This window comes from Pezoporus flaviventris, unplaced genomic scaffold (assembly GCF_033815535.1).
Source record: "Pezoporus flaviventris isolate CSIRO_AGI_PZ_B2104156 unplaced genomic scaffold, CSIRO_AGI_Pfla_v1 ptg000002l, whole genome shotgun sequence".
Lineage (NCBI taxonomy): Eukaryota > Metazoa > Chordata > Aves > Psittaciformes > Psittacidae > Pezoporus > Pezoporus flaviventris.
In genome coordinates, this window is record NW_026892550.1 from 6,229,655 (window position 1) to 6,248,766 (window position 19,112).

Sequence of the window (19,112 nt, forward strand, 5' to 3'; positions counted from 1 at the left end):
TGCATGCTCACTCTCTTGTAGAGAAGCCTTTTAGAAAAATGAACATGCTAATAAAATGTCAGCTTGTTGGACAGCAAAGACAAATTAATGCTGGTTGCAGAATAATTACACTGGCAAATTGCTTGTTTAATGTTAGCATCAGTAAAACTGTAGCAATACAGGAAAAAAAAAGGGAAAAAAAATGGAGAGAAAACCAGGACCTCAAAATAAGGTTTGGAAATGTCAATACAGCAATAGTTCTGTGAATTGGGGTAATTACACAATGGTGGGGAAAGAAGGACAGCTTTAAACTCTTCCTGGGGCTCTCTTGCATGCAAGTTGCTCTTTGACTTCAGTCTATTACTGAAGTCACCAAGTAGCACTTGCAGAATTGGGAACTAAATGCATAATTACAAACCCCATGAAGCAAAAGAAACCATCAATTTTAACCTCCCTGGCACAGAGACTATTATTTCAAGAACAGTAACAATTAGCACATCTCTTATTTTTTAATTGAAGTTACAATAACAGTTCAGTGTATAGATTTGTTACATCACTGTGTGTGCAACGGGAGACCAGCACAAACACTCCAGTGAGGTGGTAAAACCATACTGAGTTTTCCCAGCCACCTCTGTATCTGGAAAGCACAACTGGAAGGTAACTGTGACCTGCACAACTCTCCATACACCCTTTTATTGACTTTATGGCTCACAGAGAAAAGGCAGTGCTGCTGGAGCTGGGCTGGTTCAAAGGAAGAGCATGGTAAAGCACTGTGCTGTTTATGCAGTGAGGTTTTATAAATGCAATTCCTAGAAAATCTGTAAATTTTTCAGGGTATAAACAATTTTTCCCTCCAAAGGGTTTTGAAGTACAATGCCACGCTTTAACAATGAGGTAAATTAAAGTTAGCTTGTTCAAATGACTGAGTTTATTTTCTTAGGGATGAGGTGGCACATTTTAAGTAATTCGATTCAAGCAAGGGCAAGAAACTTAGCTGTAGGTATTAACAGCAGTTAAATTAACTTCCTCTCCCTTTTGCTCTAGTTCATACAAGCGTTCAACTCCACCACCAAAGTGCCAAGTTCATTTCTAAAACAACCTACTGGCTCAGCAGCTAATTGTAGTTGAAAACAAGGTGTGGTAGCTGAGTTCAGTTCAAAACCATAAAAGTACTTAATTTCCCTGAGCACTAGTATTTACTTGCAGGTCCCACACTCTGAATTTTCTTTAATATTGAAAAACTCATCTTCATGGTCCTTATTTTCTGAAGTGTAAAAGGAAAACATTTATGTTTCTATAATGAGAGTATGGGAATTTAATGCTGTGACGTCAGACTAAGTAGCATTACTTTAGCTCCTGTACAGCTGAGTGATTTTACTATAATAGTTAATCATAATAATGCTTTTTATCTGTAATACATAGGGAATAGAGAGACTGACAGAGCTGTAATCTTTCATTCAGAAGCATGTTGTTAAATAAACAGGGGCCAAATGAAAATATAATTCCAAAAGGAAGAAAAAGACGGCCCAATATAAGGCTGAAATAAGACATGTCACCATTTCTAGCGAAAGATGTTAGCTCTGAAAACGATGCCACATATTAAGAAGAGATGTCACAAGAAGTCGACTTCAAATTTATATTACAAGGCCTAGAATTTATTTGTTTGTGCCAAAAGTCTTCATACAATGCAAGAGGTTTGCATAGCCCCTACTCCTGCCGCTGTCATTTGCTGTTTATGCAGCTCCATGTGTGCTGAGCACTGGGAACATTTATGAAGACTAAAGCCCTGCCCCAAAACCCTCACCATTGACTAGACCACAGAATGAACAAACATGTTCTCCTGGTTTCACAGCTGCCTGCGTGTACATGCAAAGCTCCTCCATGTGTATTGAGGCAAGCAAAGCCTGGAACAGCTTCAGCATGGATGGTAGCTTCTAGTGGAGCTGCTAACCACTCATCAGGACACACTGAAATTAGTTCCTTCTTCCTGCTCTCTCCCAAAACTCCTGAGCTGTCTTTTCCATGACTTTCTAAGCCTGTATGATCATCAGTGAATGAAAGGCAAATATGCTGGTGCTCCTGAACTGCACCCTCACCCATCACTGTTACCATGCAATGCCAAGAAAATTTTAAAACTGCAATAAGATTTTATTTTGCTAGAAGTTATCACTGTGTTTAATATGCTCATAGCTATAACTTTACATCACGCCACCCAGTCACATCAAATGATAGAATCATCATAGAATCACAGAATGGTTTGGGTTGAAGGGGCCTTAAACCTCATGCGGTTCCACCCCCCTGCCATGGGCAGGGGCACCTGCCACTAGATGAGATTGTTCCAAGCCCCATCCAACCTGGTGTTGAACACTGCCAGGGATGGGGCAGCCACAGCTTCTCTGGGCACCCTGTGCCAGCGCCTCAGCACCCTCACAGGGAAGAGCTTCTACTTAATATCTAATCTAAATCTACCCTCTTTCAGTTTAAAGCTATTCATTGCATTTTTCCTGGGCCCACATGTGTGATTGTACATTGTGGAAAACAACCTGGGGAAACTATGGCAGAGAAGAGATTCAGAGCAGCCCTGCAGAGAAGGACTTGGGGGTGTTGGTCGACGAGAAAATGAACGTGAGCCGGCTTCAGTGTGTGCTGGCAGACCAGAAAGCCAACTGTATCCTGGGCTGCATCAAAAGGAGCGTGACCAGCAGGTCGAAGGAGGTGATCCTGCCCCTCTACTCTGCTCTTCTGAGACCTCACCTGGAGTATTGTGTGCAGTTCTGGTGTCCTCAACATAAAAAGGACATGGAACTGCTGGAACAAGTCCAGAGAAGGGCCACGAGGATGATCAGGGGACTGGAGCACCTCCCATATGAAGACAGGCTGAGGAAGTTGGGGCTGTTCAGCCTGGAGAAGAGAAGGCTGCATGGAGACCTCATAGCAGCCTTCCAGTATCTGAAGGGGGCCTATAGGGATGCTGGGGAGGGACTCTTCATTAGAGACTGTAGTGATAGGACAAGGGGTAACAGGTTAAAACTTAAACAGGGGAAGTTTAGATTGGATATAAGGAGGAAATTCTTTCCTGTTAGGGTGGTGAGGCACTGGAATGGGTTGCCCAGGGAAGTTGTGAATGCTCCATCCCTGGTGGTGTTCAAGGCCAGGTTGGAGAGAGCCTTGGGTGACATGGTTTAGTGTGTGGTGCCCCTGCCCATGGCAGGGGGGGTGGAACTAGATGATCTTAAGGTCCTTCCCAATGCTAACTACTCTATGACTTGATGATTGCAGAAGTGATTCATAACCCACTAGCAGGTAATGGTGGGAGGAGTAGCAGACTGGCTGCTCTGTTTTATGGCACTTCACCTACAAGAGATCCTCTTTTTGGAGGAGCTCATTCCTCCGGCCATGAGGAGCATCCAAGGACCTCAGGGCACTTCAGCGACCTCAGGCACCAGCCTGAAGGGCGTCACACCCCATTCTGAGCCTGCCTTGCCCAGCTGGCGTCGTGCAAGGCAGGGGGGCAAAGCCAGTCGCAGGCAGCAACACCCAAGCAGCCCCACATGGAAGGACTGTGCTCTGCCAGAGCGGCTTGTCCCCGCCGAAGGGCCCGCAGCCCACCCACTGCTCTGACGAAACACGGCTCCCGCTGCCTTACCCCTCTATGAGACCTGCGGCCCCTTTAAGGTGCGGCGATGGGCATCACGTGGTGCTCGCTGGCTCCCGGGCGACGGTGTAGTCCCTTGACCAGGGTGGCGACGCCGGCCGGCGAGGGTAACGGCGCCGGAGGGGACTACGATTCCCAGCTTGCACCGCGGGGACGGATGAGCTCACCGGCCGCGCCTAAGCGGGCCTCGCAGGGAACGACAGGAGTTGTAGTTCCTCCTGCCGCGGGAGCTAATGGTTGTCTGCGGTGCGGAAACTACACATCCCAGCATGCTCCGCGACGCGGGTTCCCGTCAGCGCAAGGGGGAGCCCCCCGACGTAAAGGGGGATCACTTTCCCCTTGTGTCCGCCATATTGGACGGTAACTCTGGTCAGCGGCGCTGGGGCCGAAGGAGTCCCCGTTGCCGTGACAGTCGGTGCTCCCTGCTCCGAGACGCCCGGGGTGGACCGTGCCCCGGACCTGCCCGTCCCCTCCGCTCCCGGGCGCTCTCGTCGGCCCCGCGCTCCTTCCCCTCCTTCCCCTCCCCGCTCCCTCCTCCCTTGCCCGGGTGTCAGGCACGATGAGTCCGGCCGACGCCAAACGCGGAGCCAAGCGCCGGAAGAACAAGCGGGGCGGCGGCCTCAGCAGCACCGGCGGGCCGGGCCCCAGCGGCGGCGGAGGTGCTGGCGGCCTGGGCAAGGCCGGGGCGGCGGCGGGAGCGGCCCCTCTGAGGGCTGCGACCCAGGCGGCCGCCGCCTCACCGAGCGCGGTGGGCGGCCTGCTGACACCGCCGACCGCCGGTAACGGAGCCCTGGGCGGCGCCGGGGCCGCGGCGGGACACAGTGAGGTGAGGCGGGGGACGGGGCCGGGGCGGGCGGCGGTGACATGCCGCTGCGGCGGGCCCGGCACACACCCACGCGGGCGGCGGAGGTAGCCGGGAGGGGGGTGGGGGGCTGCCACCGCACTATCCTCTCACTCCCCCGGCCCTTATCGGTGGGTGCGTACCCCGGGGCCTCGGCGAGGCGGGGGAGACGAGTGCTGGGCCCCGGCAGTGGCGGGGGGCCGCGGTGTGGCGGGGCGGTGGGGCTGGGCAGTGTCCGCCGCTCCCCACCCTTTGTGGGGGAAGGGCAGCGCCGGCTGCTCGGGGCCGTGTCCTCCTGGGGCTTCTCCTGAAATCCCGGCAGGAGCCAGCTCCAGGGTCCCCATCCCCGGGGGTCTTAGGGCTCGGGCCCCACCTTGGTGAGGGAGGTGTAACAAATAGGTGGGCAGGCCTTGAAGGAGAAATACAGCTTTGTATGTCTCGTCTCCCCCCCCCCCCCCCCGTTTCCGTTAATATTGAGCCCTTTTTGCACTAGACAACTTCATTAAACATGAGAGGTTCATTATAGCTCGGGCTGTGGTTTGCACTCCGGTGCCTCAGAATAATTTAGATCTGTTACGTTCTTTCATAATATGGTGAAATTTATTGGGAGCAGATTGTGTGGTTTACTTGGTCTTTTTCTTAATGAAAAATTGCTCAGGGATTAGGCCTTTAGACAGGTATCCTGCTGGCTCCAGTGACAGAAGAGTAAATAAGTTTATGTTCCTTTCTCTCACAAAGGTTACCTCAGTTTTTTTTGTTATCTGTGCAGGGCTTGCGTTTAGGCGTCATATTTACAAAAGCATTTCCTGCTGACAGCATCTTCAGACTTCCACGTGTATGTCATACAGCCTGCTCTGTTTCCTCTCACGCTCTCAGAAGCTTGTGCATTTGAGGGGGAAATAGAAGAAATGGCTTTTGTGTTGTAAAGTGTCTGAAATATGATGTAAAAAATGGTTGGGGTTTTTTTTTTGTTCTCCATGTAATTTTGTGCCTATTTTGATAGGTCAGCAAGCAATTTGATGATTGTAGATTTTTTTTTTGTTTCCCCTGCTCTTTACAACTTGTCTTTCTACTGTCTCATACTTGGTTACCCAAAATCCACAGTGCCACAGATTAACCATTTCTGGTGTAATGTCTGTCTAATCTGACACTTACTTCAGGCATAATTTCCTTTTGGGACAGTAGCCCTTACGTGATTCACATGTCCAGAAGAACAATGTGCATAATAGTGAAGAGGTGTGCAAGTTTTTATTTGTAACTTTTCAAGTCATCACTAAACTGTCTCCTGGTTAAACCTTTTGCAGGAAGATGGATCTTGTTTTACATCTTAGCCTGCAAGCTTTTCCAGGACCAAGTTCCTTGGTATTGTTGGGATAAACATGATAATGCTAAGGGAAGTAAGACAAGCAGTGGAGTGATATGCAGAATGGGACATTGATATGATTGAAATAGTGAAGTCTCCACTATTTTTATATTTTGATGTTTGTATCTTGTGGTTAGGTGTAGCCTAGGACTTTAGTTCTGACCTGATGACACTGTCAGAAATTCATCTTTGAAGGGCAGCATCACTGCTTGTCTCCTTATTTTGTGTTTCTTCTTTCTTTCACACTAGGTAGAGCCTAACAAAATTTCTCAGTCTTCACAAGTCTGCACTTAGAAAGCATAAGTCATGTCTCCAAAATTAAATACAGTATTACAGTACCAAATTTCTGGGAAATTACATGTACTGGTATATTATTCCTACTCTCATAAGCATGCACAATATATTATTTTGAATACATTTGTAACTTTGTCTTAATTGATCTTTTTTGCTTGTACTCTTAATGTGTTTGCGATTTGTCAAATGTTTCCATTTCACTTGAGTGTGGTACAAGTGATTCTGAAGACTGATGGAGAAATGGAGAATTAAGAAGTTAGTTAAGGTGGAATAAACCTCCAAGTTATTTAATCAAATGATAAACATGTTAGAATTAGATTTTGAGGATAGATAAATCCCTGTGCTCAGTTTCTGAAAAGTAAATGCTTATACTCTGTAATACTCCTTTAAAGTTGATGTTACTTTCTCCATACTGGTTTCAGTGACATTTTCATTGAAAATGAAAATTTTCCAGCACTGTTGACATATGAAAGTTGCCAGTGCTTAAAAGTTAACTGATAATCTTGTTTCAAAGATGAAAGCAAAGGTGAAATCTTAAAGCATCATTACAGGACTGTTACTTACATGAAAATGGGATCTCCTTAATGGTTAATAATTTGCTAGTTAAGGGTACGTGGTCAAAAAAGACTTCTTTCTTTGAGTGAAAGACTCAAAGAGTTATTTCTGGATGAACTTGAGAAAGAAAACTATGTATTTTACATGGCTGATCACTTCTAAATTAGGTGCAGTATTTATTTTGGCTGGATGGAGAGTAAGCAACGCATTAGTAGCTGTAAAGTAGTAACCAGAGTTGCTTTACTTTAATCTTACACAGAATATTGTAAAGTTCCTGTTAGTGGGTAGGAGAACTCATCAGCCAGTTCTCTGCTGGACAAATTTGTATTTTTAATCTCTGAAAATACAAAATATAAAGCCCCCATGAATTTAATATTTGCGGCACAGCACAATGTTTTCTAATTGTTACCAAGCTGTCTGTTTCCAGCTTTTGTCACTTCCCCGGTTTTAGGGCATCCACTCTGGATGTAGTGGTCACATCCTTCTTCTACTAATATTCTATTAGATACTTTTCCAAAACTTGTCTAAAATAGAATGAAAGGAGATGTTTAAGGAATAATACTGTTTGCACTTTGCATTCTTGTGTGTCAGTAATTGCCCAGCATCAGGTATACTTTTAACATGCTTTAAACAACAGATTGAACAGAGTTATAAAATGGCTGTATTTATGGTTGAAACTAAAAGCACACCTGCCAGTATTGAAGTTCTAGCTAAGCCTCTTAGAGCTAACAAATATACTTTGTGGATTTTATATATCTTATCTGGAGGTTTTTTAAGACTTTAGGCTAAGTTCTGCATCAGAGTACATGTTGAGTCTTGTTCTGGGATGCAAGTGGGCAACTCCTAATGGAATCTTCCTGGAAGCTATCTATATTGCCCCATGCACATGCTTTATAGCATCCAGATTCATCCTCTCTAGCACTGTCAGATGTTTTAGAATGATAGTGAAATTAAGGATGCTTTGGCAGTGTTTCAGTGCAAGGGAATATCTCTGTTTTGGAAACCTGTAACTGCTTCAACTTTAACTGGAATTGGAAACTAATTAATTTAGTTGTGTGGTGTTACTGCAGGACTTCCCTAGTTTTATTTTTTTCTTTACAGAACTGTTCATAGCAATGTTATGAAGAGTCAAGTATCCTTTAAATAAGCCATTTGTAACAATAAAATAAAATAAATATTTTGAAGTTTAATGTATATATTTAAACAAATAGGTCTTGCTTTCTGTGTGGTGTTTTGGGGTTTTTGTGGTTTTTTTTTGTTTGTTTGTTTTGGGGATTTTGTGTTGTGTGGTTTTTTGCTTTTAGGTTTTTCTTTTTTGTTTCTTTAATCGATGCATTGCATCAGGCCTTCATAACTTGATCCCATCACTTTTTGACTGATAATTGTCTTATTGATGCTGTGAGATGCATTTGATTATCAATCACTGCATAACTCGTATACTGTAGTAAAATTGGCTGTTGCTTAACATGTTCAGGCACTTTGGAGGGAAGAGTTGTCTGTCAGTGGCTGATCAGCTACAGTAGCAGTTTTTGTTACAGGCCTGACTGGTCTTGTGTTATTAAGGGGAATAATTTAGTAGCCATTTTACAATTCTCTCACTTGTTTTTTTCAAAGTATTGTCTGTCAAGTGTACTTATGTATTAACTCTCCTTACAGTTGAGAAATGTATGTTTCAGAATTGTCATAAAGTATTTCACTGGATTATTTATTATGAGATATTCCTTTCTAAACAGAGATTCTATACACAGCAGACCATACATTGCTACCTTGTAGACCAATTTTTTCAGCAACTTTGTAGTTTGTTACATTTTACTGATATCTGTGCTTGATTTGTTGTATAAGATTTTCCCTTTCCTCTCTTCCCCCTCCATGATTCAAATATCCAAAAGAAAGAGTGTACAAAAGCAGAGCTTTGTCAGGAGCTCAGAATGTCAGCAAACAGCTAGCTTTTGTACTTCTGTAGTACTTTTATAGGGCTTCCTCCTCCTCAAAAGCAAACTTCAGCCAATTTTTGTCAAGGCTTAGGTAAACTAGATAAATTCCAATACTTAAAAACTTTTTAAACTTCTACTGTTCAGGCTGAGGAAGCAGGTATGTCTAAACACGTGGTGAAAAAGAAATCTTTTTGACAGTAACACATGTATTCCTCTTACTAAATGCAATTCAGTCTTTCTTGTTTTTAAACAGACATACAGTCCCTTCCCTGAAGAACTTATGCTCTGCTTGGCTTTTTAATAACAGGAGATGTAACAGAATGGGCTGAAGCTATTAGGACTGGGTTTAGGTGGTATGGTTGAGTTAATTCACTAATTTAGGAAGAGAATCTATTGTGATTTAAATGAATCTACCTAGAACATTTCAAACTTTAAACCAAGCTTAATAGTTGCATAACATTCACATTAATAGCTCTTTCTTGGCTTCTTCCCGTGATCAGTTAAGGTATTTTTCAGCTAATGGAGTTGAGACCACAGGCACTGTGTTAGTGGTACCTTCAGATCTTGTAATACTGCTCCTGGGAAGTGTGTGCCTTTGTGTACTCATGACCTTGATGTATATCCAGTCCCTGAGTGCTCCATTTCTCCCCACCTCCTGCACCTGCTGTACCATGGTCAATTGATAATGAGAATAATTGTTTGTGAATTGTTAAATGAAACATGTGAAAAATGCATTCAAAAAAATGGCATTTGGTTCAGCAGTGTCTAAGCTGCACTAGCGAAGTATCCTCTTACGGCTTTGCCATGAAATATTCAATTCAGTGTGAAGGCAAAGGATTTGTTTTGTTTGATTGGTGTTTGTTTTTTTTTTTTCCCCTTGCTGTATTGGTTGCAAAATTGTTGAGAGAGAATGAGAGAGATAAATATTTTGCTCCAGAAAACACTGTGACTCCCTTCCTCTCAACACTTCTGTTTCCTGACTGTGAAGACGAAACCCTGTTGATTTGGAACTAGATTAATATGTAAAGACAGTTCTGAAACATGTGAAATGTGTTAAAATTCTCACATTGATAAGAATGTTCAGGCTTCTTGTATAGTTCTTATCCTGCATCCTTTTGATCGCAAAGGAATACTTGAAGCTTCATCTGATATTTAATTTAATATCCCTGTATTTTGGTGATATTTGACATTTGGTGGTATTTGGCATTTATCCTTTCTAGTCATATCCCACCTTGAGGGGAGCCCTCAGATCCTTTCTGACACAGCCTGTGTCAGGAAGGAATCCAGGCTTGTTCTCTTCCCCATGTCTGGCAAGGAATGATGAGTGGATGTGGAAATTCGATTTGCTGGTGTTTGATGCGTACAAGACTAATGTTTAGTCCCTTATGTATGTGTAGTGAGTGTGCTCCTTAACAAATACAGGTCTGCTGAAGATATGTTGTGGAGAAGTTATTAGGAGAGGTAACTGGGAACTGAACTTGCTTTGCTTAGCATGTGAAGGACTTCATGGATGTGCTAGGCAGTGTTTCAGGTTTGTATGGATCTGGGTAATCAAAGAAGATTTAATATTTGTTTGTGCTCCTTCCCTGGTGGGAAAGGAGGTCATATACCCCATTTTATTAAGGTAATGGAAACAGTTCCTACATTTCCTTTTCTTAACATAACTTCTATTTTAATAGCGACTGAGATAGCTTTGGACTGCTTTGTTTTGAAAAAGAGTACTCGATGTGTGAAATTTTCCTAGCATAATTAAACAAGAGGAACAAATTAAGTTGAATGGATGGAAGAATGCTGCAGTTGAGGATATGAGCAGAGAAAGAGAACTTATCTACAAGTTCAGGATTTCTTGTGCTGCAAATGAGTTCAGCTGGGACATGACATTTATGATGCTGCTCTTAATGTTATTATGGGAACTGTCCAAACTGAGACTTGTCTGAGAATGCAGTAAAATAAATATGCCATTACTCTTTTGACATGAGAGTTACTTAATTTTATATTGTAAAAATTCAAGGCAGCCTATGACTTTATGACCTTTACCTCCTACCCATGTGAGGAAACACTAGGAATGATATTAAAGATAGGTCTGAGCAACATGGTAATTTTCTTGAAGTATATATTTTCTTCCTGTTTTTTTTTTAATCACAGAATGTACAGCTTTAGTGGTGCGGAAGTTAGTCTGAGCACTGGTTTATGAAGTGGATTTTAGGGAAAAAAACAGCAGGGCTGCTTGTGAGCTTGTTTGAGGCTGTTGAACTGAAGTTGTTCAAGTTGGACCAGCGATAGTGCTGGAGAGAAACTTTTTTGAGTGTGAACTTTAACCATGTTCTTAAATAATCAATTTACCATGTGTTGCACAAGCTGCAGATGTAGTTCTCTCCATCTCAAAATTCTTGGTGATGATAGAAGACACTCAGACATCTGAGAGGGAGGCACTCCTGTTCTGCTACTCTGTAGAGTGGTCATATCTCTCCACTCTTCATAAAATGAAGTTCTGAATTTTTTTGTACAAGCTGGGTGCCCGGAGTTGGATAGTACTAAAAATTTCTGTATGAGGCCATGCTTAGCTTCTACTTGCCTATTCAGTTGTGGCTTCTTCCCTTTAATAATAAAGAAACCAGCCCAAAGCTTAAGCTTGGAAGGGTTGAGAGGAGTGGCCCCCTGTGTCATTTCTTGAAACTCGAAGATTAACTTTGCTCATTTATAGGGAGGAAATGAAAGATTGACTCCATTGTGCATTTCTCAGAAGAAAAGCTCTGGGTATTTCCATAAAATACTGTGACATAGTGTCTCTTCTCAGGCCTAGAGAAATCAAATGGAATACTCTACAAATGCCTCTGTAGTGTTACTTAGGTAAAATGTCACAAACGTAAGGTCTCATGAGCAGTAGCTCTTCACAGAAGTCATCCTTTAACACACTGATCTATTGAACTGGTTTGAAGTAGCTTTGTCAAGTGTTTGCTTCTGAAGGCAGCTTCAAAAACATGAGACCACAGTCATCCAGATAAATAATTAAGTTTTTAGAGTGTTGCAGAAGTCAGTATTTTGAAGTCCCGAGTTGTAGCGCCTTGATCTGGAGCAGACTTGTCAGCCACAGTATCAGGGTTTTAGGGATTCTCTTATGGTCTCATCTTCTACTTGTTTTAGACGATGGCTGTGGGAGGTGTGGCAAGGCAGAGGCAGGAGTCCTGTGCTGCAGTAGACAGCAAGGACTAATGTCAGGGAGTGTCCATGGCTGGCAATTGCTCTTAGAAAAAGCTGGGGATTTAATTTTATTTTTTTAACTGCTTTGGCATCAGTTCAGTGATCTGTGTTGGGCTGTGAACAGATGGAGGATGTGATCAGCTGTTGGGGCAGTGTTTGCTGCTCTAAATAGCTGTTCCTTGTCTTCTCCAGGAAAAGTTAGCAGGCAGGATAGAGTTGTCTAGCTGACAGCCTAGGGGACTTCACTGTACTAGATCTAAATTTTCACATGTCCATCTTTATTCTTCTAGCTACTAATTATGCCTAGGTATCAGAAGTGTTAGTTTAGTCATAGTTTGCATTTCAGTGTCGGCTTTGCTCACTTTGATCTGTAAGTCAGTTGTTGCTCTTTTTGGAAGTAACAGCTTTTCTGCTTAAAACCAAACACTGTAGAGAGCTGGGCAGTGGTTGGTTTAGGTCCCAAATCTGTGAATATGCTGAAGAGGTAAGCTTTCCAAAGATCGTGCAAAAATATATGCATCACTATCATATAGAGCTGTAGTGACTGATATTAAATATTATATGGTTAATATGTTAGCTATAGTGAGTAAAAACAGTACTTGACCTGTAAAAATCTAAAGGGCTCTGTGGGCTCATAACTGTCTGTAGTTTTCCGAGTTAGGAATGTAAACACTGGCAAGTGAATTCTATGCCAAGGCTTTTAAGTATTTAGACTTCTGTGGACAGCAGTGAAATAATTGAGTTTTTGTGTAGTTGCCCTTTTACCTCCCCCTTAAGGTCTTGTTTAGGAAATCTGGAAGCATAGCAGCACTAACTGCTGAACTTATTCCCAAAAGAGGGTGTTGTTCAGTGAAGGGTAGAGATAGGCATGTTCCTCTACAGCATCAGAAGCTAAAGGAGGTTTATAGTAATGAGAAACTCATTTAGTTACAGCACTCAGAAGCTGTTGGGAAGAGGGGCAAATGCATATGGCATGTTGTGTTAGGATCATCCATCTTCTGAGCCAGCTTTCTTCTAAGATTGGTCATTTAAGCTAATATACCTGGATTCATGGTGGACTTAACATGGGTGTGTGCAGGCATGGCTGTCTTGCTTCAGCCAGAGCTGGTGCATAATAACTCGGAATTAGGGTTCAGCCATGTCCATCAAATGTTCTTCCTGTACCACCACCAACTACTTAGGAGTTACAAACCTGGGTGTTTACCAACTGGACCAATATCTGAGCAAGGCCCTGAAACAGCACCTGGATATACTTTGTATGCAGCCAAGTACTGCTTTCTCATGGACTGCTTGTCTTTGGTCTACTTACATTCTCTCCATCTGTCAGAAGAAACAGGTGGCAGTTACTGATTTAAGAGAAGTCTGTGGTCCGCAAATAAGGATGGGGTCTTCAGAGGAATAGAACAAGACTAAAATGCCTTTTTCTTTTTTCTTGGAGGATATAGGAGATGAGTTAATGTGGATGAGGGGAGAAAAAGTTGTAAAAGACCATTATTGGTGTTAAGGAAACATGCTTAGCCTTTTGAAATGGAAAAGTAAGTTAATGAAAGACAGGCACTTTAACAAACTAACTGAGCATGACATTATGTAATTTTTTTTTTTTTTTAACTTGACTAATAAGTTTTGGTCATGTCCTTCATAAGTTTTCGGTGTCTGTCATTAGTGACATCTAAACCAAACTTAATTACATCAGCATCGTAAGGTGAGGGAAAGAAAAGAAGGCTGTCAGTTGAATCTTGTCTATTAATGCAAGCCATGGCACTTTAAAATCTATGTATTTCTTTATTATGGCCTATCCCATTGTGAGTAGTGCTGAAATTTGTTGGAAACTATTAAATGTAATGTACACATAATGTTCTTCAAAGTGCTGTAAGGATCTACCTTGACTCCTGTTCTGCTCTAAGCTTTGTGCTGTCAGACTGCATCAATGACAGCTCATTACAAACAAAAGAAGTGGCTTTAGGCAGGGGTGCCTGACTTGAGTGCTCTCTGCCACCCACTTAGAGGTTTTTCTCACAGAGAGAGAACTAGTGCAAACAGCTGTATGTTGATGTGATTGGAGCCAGTACACTAATTGTGGGCACTCAAAATTTGGGATTGATTTTAGAATCATAGAATAATTAGGGTTGGAAAGGACCTTAAGATCATCTAGTTCCAAACCCCCTGCCATGGGCAGGGACACCTCACGCTAAACCATGTCACCTAAGGCTTCGTCCAGCCTGGCCTTGAAGAGTGCCAGGGATGGAGCATTCACAACCTCCCTGGGCAACCTATTCCAGTGCCTCACCACCCTGACAGGAAAGAATTTCCTCCTTATATCACAGAATCATAGAATAGTTAGGGTTGGAAAGGACCTTAACATCATCCAGTTCCAACCCCCCTGCCATGGGCAGGGACACCTCATGCTAAACCGTATCACCCAAGGCCTCGTCCAACCTGGTCTTGAACACTGCCAGGGATGGAGCATTCACAACCTCCCTGGGCAACCCATTCCAGTGCCTCACCACCCTAACAGGAAAGAATTTCCTCCTTATATCCAGTCTAAACTTCCCCTGTTTAAGTTTTAACCCGTTACCCCTTGTCCTGTCACTGCAGTCTCTAATGAAGAGTCCCTCCCAGCATCCCTATAGGCCCCCTTCAGATACTGGAAGGCTGCTATGAGGTCTCCACGCAGCCTTCTCTCCTCCAGGCTGAACAGCCCCAACTTCCTCAGCCTGTCTTCATACAGGAGGTGCTCCAGTCCCCTGATCATCCTCATGGTCCTTCTCTGGCCTTGTTCCAACAGTTCCATGTCCTTTTTATGTTGAGGACACCAGAACTGCACACAATACTCCAGGTGAGGTCTCAGAAGAGCAGAGTAGAGGGGCAGGATCACCTCCTTCGACCTGCTGGTCACGCTCCGTTTGATGCAGCCCAGGATAGGGTTGGCTTTCTGGTCTGCAAGCGCACACTGAAGCCAGCTCACGTTCATTTTCTCGTCGACCAACACCCCCAAGTCCTTCTCTGCAGGGCTGCTCTGAATCTCTTCTCTGCCCAACCTGTAGCTGTGCCTGGGATTGCTCTGACCCAGGTGTAGGACCTTGCACTTGGCATGGTTAAACTTCATGAGGCTGGCATCAGCCCACCTCACAAGCATGTCAAGGTCCCTCTGAATGGCATTCCTTCCCTCCAGGGTATCAACCGAACCACACAGCTTGGTGTCATTGGCAATATCCAGTCTAAACTTACCCTGTTTAAGTTTTAACCTATTACCCCTTGTCCTGTCACTACAGTCCCTAATGAAGAGTCCCTCCCCAGCATCCCTGTAGGCCCCATTCAGATACTGGAAGGCTGCTATGAGGTCTCCACGCAGCCTTCACTTCTCCAGGCTGAACAGCCCCAGCTTTCTAAGCCTGGGACTAAAGTAATTTTGCTTTTAAACTAAGATGGTGCTCTGTGTGTTTGTGGGGTTTTTTTGTTTTTCTGGTTGGTTTGGTTTGGTTTTGGGGGATTATAGTGATGGTGTTTTTCTGTGTACAGAAATAGGGGCTATAGCTTGCAGAGGAGACCTCATCCACAGCTGAGAAGGAAGTGCTACCACTGAACTGTCGCAAGGGTATTTCAGCTGTTTTCTAATATTAAGTGGTTTTTTTTTTCCATTGGTTGTTGGTGCAACAAACCAAAGTGAGATTTAACAATACCTTGAGTTAACATGTTTTCATAGAGAGACTTTGGTTAGTTTGTGAATATTACAAAAGGTTACTGCACCTCTTTCAAGCTCTATAACCATATAAAGCTCAATAGTTGACTGTTTCAAACTTGTTGTAGGGAGTGTTTCACAGAGATGGATATGAGGCTCTGAATTTGGATAACACTGATGTTGACTGGCGCAAGCCCAGAGACGCTGTCATGGACAGATGCGTGACTGAGAACATGTGTGTGCATGTATCCAAGCTTTTGAAAACATGGCATTTTTGAATGTGGATTAATGAGGTTGTTATGTAAGTGTAGGCATGAAGTAAATACTTCGTATGTGTGGACGTACATTTTGTTTGGATTAGGAGAACAGGTACATATGTGTTGAAGCTCTTGGACAAAAGTAACTGAGTAAATGTTTAAAGGTTCTTCACCACACTGGGTCTTGCAGTGAACCTAGTCATTGGGAACAGCAGAGTTTGTTTTAAAAGGCAATTCTGAGGCACAGGACAGTTCTGTCAGACTTTAGTGTTTAATTGGTGCTGGAGTTAACGACCAAAAGATTTCTTAATTGCCATAATGCTTCCAGGCTGCTTATCTTCAATAAGCTGCTGCCACAACAGATGGCAAGTTAGTGGTTTAGCTGGGGTTCACTAGAAGTTTTTCACCACTTTATGTTAATGGCCGTAAGTTATCTATATGGCCATAGATAATGTGTAGTTGAAACCAAATCTTCACTGGAATGGGCTTCAGATGAATTAAGGTTTTATTTTGTCACTCAGCAAAAGATATAACACTCCTTTACTGTCAGAAGAAACTTTGCAGTTTTATCTTGACTGCTTTCTCCTGGTTACTCCCAAGATTCATCTCTACTAGACTGTCATTCTGTGCTTCTTTTCAGGGAGTCTGTAGGGAATTGTAGTGGTGTCTGCTGTGATTTGAGGCAGTAGCAGACTAAAGCAGAGTGGTTTGGAAGGGTTTATTTGGGGTATTTTTTTTGTTTGTTTGTTTTTTGTTAGTGTCATAACTGGCTTAGAGTCTGAACCATGTGGTTAAATGTGGACAAAATTAAACTTCCGTAATTTTCAGGTATATATTGCTTAAGTAAAAGATTATTAGTAATTCAGTGGAAAAAAAAAAAGATTTTTTTTCTCTCCTGAAAACAGGCTACTATACTTGTACAGTATCCGCCACTTAGCTATAAATTTGAAACCTTACATAGGAGGAGGAGGAACTTTGTACTGAGGAACATTGCGTAGTAATTAAGTTAAATATTAATTATTATTTAATGTTTTCAGAAGTGCTGTCATTGGCAACCCAGCTTTCTGCTTTTTAGAACCATGGGGAAATCATGACACTTAATCACACATGCTTTGAATATTATTTAGACTGCTTGTTGCATGTTTGTTAAACTTCATGGCTGTATCTTATGTCTTCATAAGAAGAATCAAGAGGAATATGTTTTGTCAATATGTAAAGTAATTTTGAGGCTATACTTTCATTTTTAATCAGGTGAAAAGTCTAGTGATAGGGTGAGGTATAGGGATTGTTCTGATCCCCAGGAATGTGTTAAAACATTGCTAGTAATGGCCTATGGGAATTTATTCCTTAAGTGCAAGAAGAGCTTTCAGTAGGAGCCGGAATGAGTGCTTGGCTTGTGACTAAGGACACAGAAATGTAAGTTTGAAGGCAGTTCTGAAACAAACTGGAGTCAGCAGGTTGCACCTAATGATGTTACCTGTTAGTGAGGTTGCCTCAGCCTCACAGTCAATAAGTACTTCTGACGATTTGACAACTCAGCAGTGAAAGTTTGTAGTAGTCCGTATCTGTTTTCTCTTAAAGCCTATCAGATCCTAAGCAGTGCTAGACCTGCCTTATATTGAAGAGACTAGAAATATCTTTTAAAGTTATTCCCACTTCTGTTAATATTTATGATTATCTTGAAAGTCAACATCCGCATCATTAGCTTTTTCTGTGAAGGCTTGGTGAAATGGCTGATACATAGTATGCAACGTTATGTAATATGAGGATACTGATCTGATTGCCCTAATATTAAAAAATCATTCCCAAATAATTGTATTTTTACATTTTAATTGTTTTCCCACGTTAAGGAGGAATTCTTCAGAAGAGAAAAGATTTTCTGTGGTTTGACTCGTGTATTTCCTTCTTCTTGTAGCAGGAAGTCAGTCTTCACTGTTTTATTTTGCTTCCATTGTCCTAAATGTGCCACTTCTGCTGCAAATCCATTCTTTTGTATAGTTTGCTTGAATAATTTAACTTTCTGAAGCTACATGCAAAGGGGATTTTTAGTGTTTGTATTAACTTGGCTAAAGAAGTCGGTGCAATGGGCTCTACCTTTATCAATGCTTTCAAGGCTTTGTAGTTATGACTAGTAAATTTTTAGTGTCCTTGTCTTCATCTTTTTCACCAAACTGGATATTTTGTAAGGGGGCTGTCTGTGACATGAGAGAGTTTGCATAAATAAAGGAATAATCTATTAATAAGTGTTAGTAGAGGGAGGAATTACATCTGGTGATTATTTCTTTTGTAGGTGTCTCTGCTTAGTGGGGTTTACTGGGGTTTAGTGGAGCACGAATCCCTTTCGTTAAACCATGGGAGGATCGCTGGAAGAAGATGTCTTCTGGCACCTGTTGTGTCTGACCCTCCATTACATGGCAATCCTTCCTTTCCTCTGAAGCAAAATTTGATCGACGTCAGTGAACAGGGAGGATGTTGGTAGCTCCTCATTCTGGCAAGCCAGACATCCTGATCTAGTTGGCCTACTTGTAAGCCTATCCAATGTAATTTCCTTTCAAGTTCACTGTGACCCTGGTGGCAAAGGCGTAAAGAATGGCTGTTGTGTTCTGCCGCTGCTGGGTGGATTTCTCCTTCTCATTGGGCTTTTTTTCCCACCTTCCTAATCACACTTGTACATTCATGAGGGAGAGCATGCACTTGGGTAACTGGTGAGGAGGCGCTGAGCAGGCCAGTGGTCTGAGCACAGAGGTGTGTTGGAGCTGGGTAGCTACCAGGGAAGTTTTGCTTTGTGGCATGTTTGTTTTTTTTTTTTTTCCCTTTTGTGAAATGCCTTGGGAAGACTCCACTGATTATAGAGCTTTTTATCTTCATTTAAAATAGTAATGGACAACAGTATTGACCAGCATCTACCTTGATGCGAGACACCGACGCTGGTTACCCAAAGAAGTAGTGAATGCTCCATCCCTGGCACTGTTCAAGGCCAGGGTGGACAGATCCTTGGGCGACATGGTCTAGTGTGAGGCATTCCTGCCTATGGCAGGGGGTTGGAACTGGGTGATCTGAAGGACATTTCCAACTCAAACTGTTGTATGATTTGTGTGAAAACTACAATTAATTTTCTTTAATACTGTTTTGGTTTTTTTTTTTTTTCTTTTTAATTATTTTGTAGTTACACTCAGGGAAGCAGAGACAAATCCAGCCTATCATCTTTCAGAGCTCTGGTCATAACCATGCTCATTTAACTGTGCTTGCTTTACCTCACTTAAATCTCACGCTAGCCAAGTAGCCAGGCTTGCAGCTACTCTGATAGCTGCTTACTCTCTGCAAAAATGCTCTGCTACAATCTTGCTGAAACAC

At 42.7% G+C, this 19,112-nt stretch overlaps 1 protein-coding gene and 1 long non-coding RNA gene across 4 annotated transcripts in view; both read left to right on the plus strand.

Annotated features, from left to right (window-relative positions):
• Positions 1 to 19,112, plus strand: part of LOC133276736 (uncharacterized) — a 238,759-nt gene that overhangs the window by 13,235 nt on the left and 206,412 nt on the right. The gene's annotated exons all lie outside the window — the stretch shown is intronic.
• FAM193A (family with sequence similarity 193 member A) overlaps positions 3,933 to 19,112 on the plus strand; it is a 79,989-nt gene continuing 64,809 nt past the window's right edge. For 2 of the 3 annotated variants that reach the window (XM_061467815.1, XM_061467822.1), the window contains exon 1: positions 3,934 to 4,460. In XM_061467815.1, coding sequence (XP_061323799.1) covers positions 4,194 to 4,460 — 267 coding nt within the window. In that variant the 5' untranslated portion in view covers positions 3,934 to 4,193. Of the gene's footprint in view, positions 4,461 to 19,112 lie in introns of all 3 variants that reach the window. The other variant, XM_061467828.1, reaches the window with a different exon arrangement.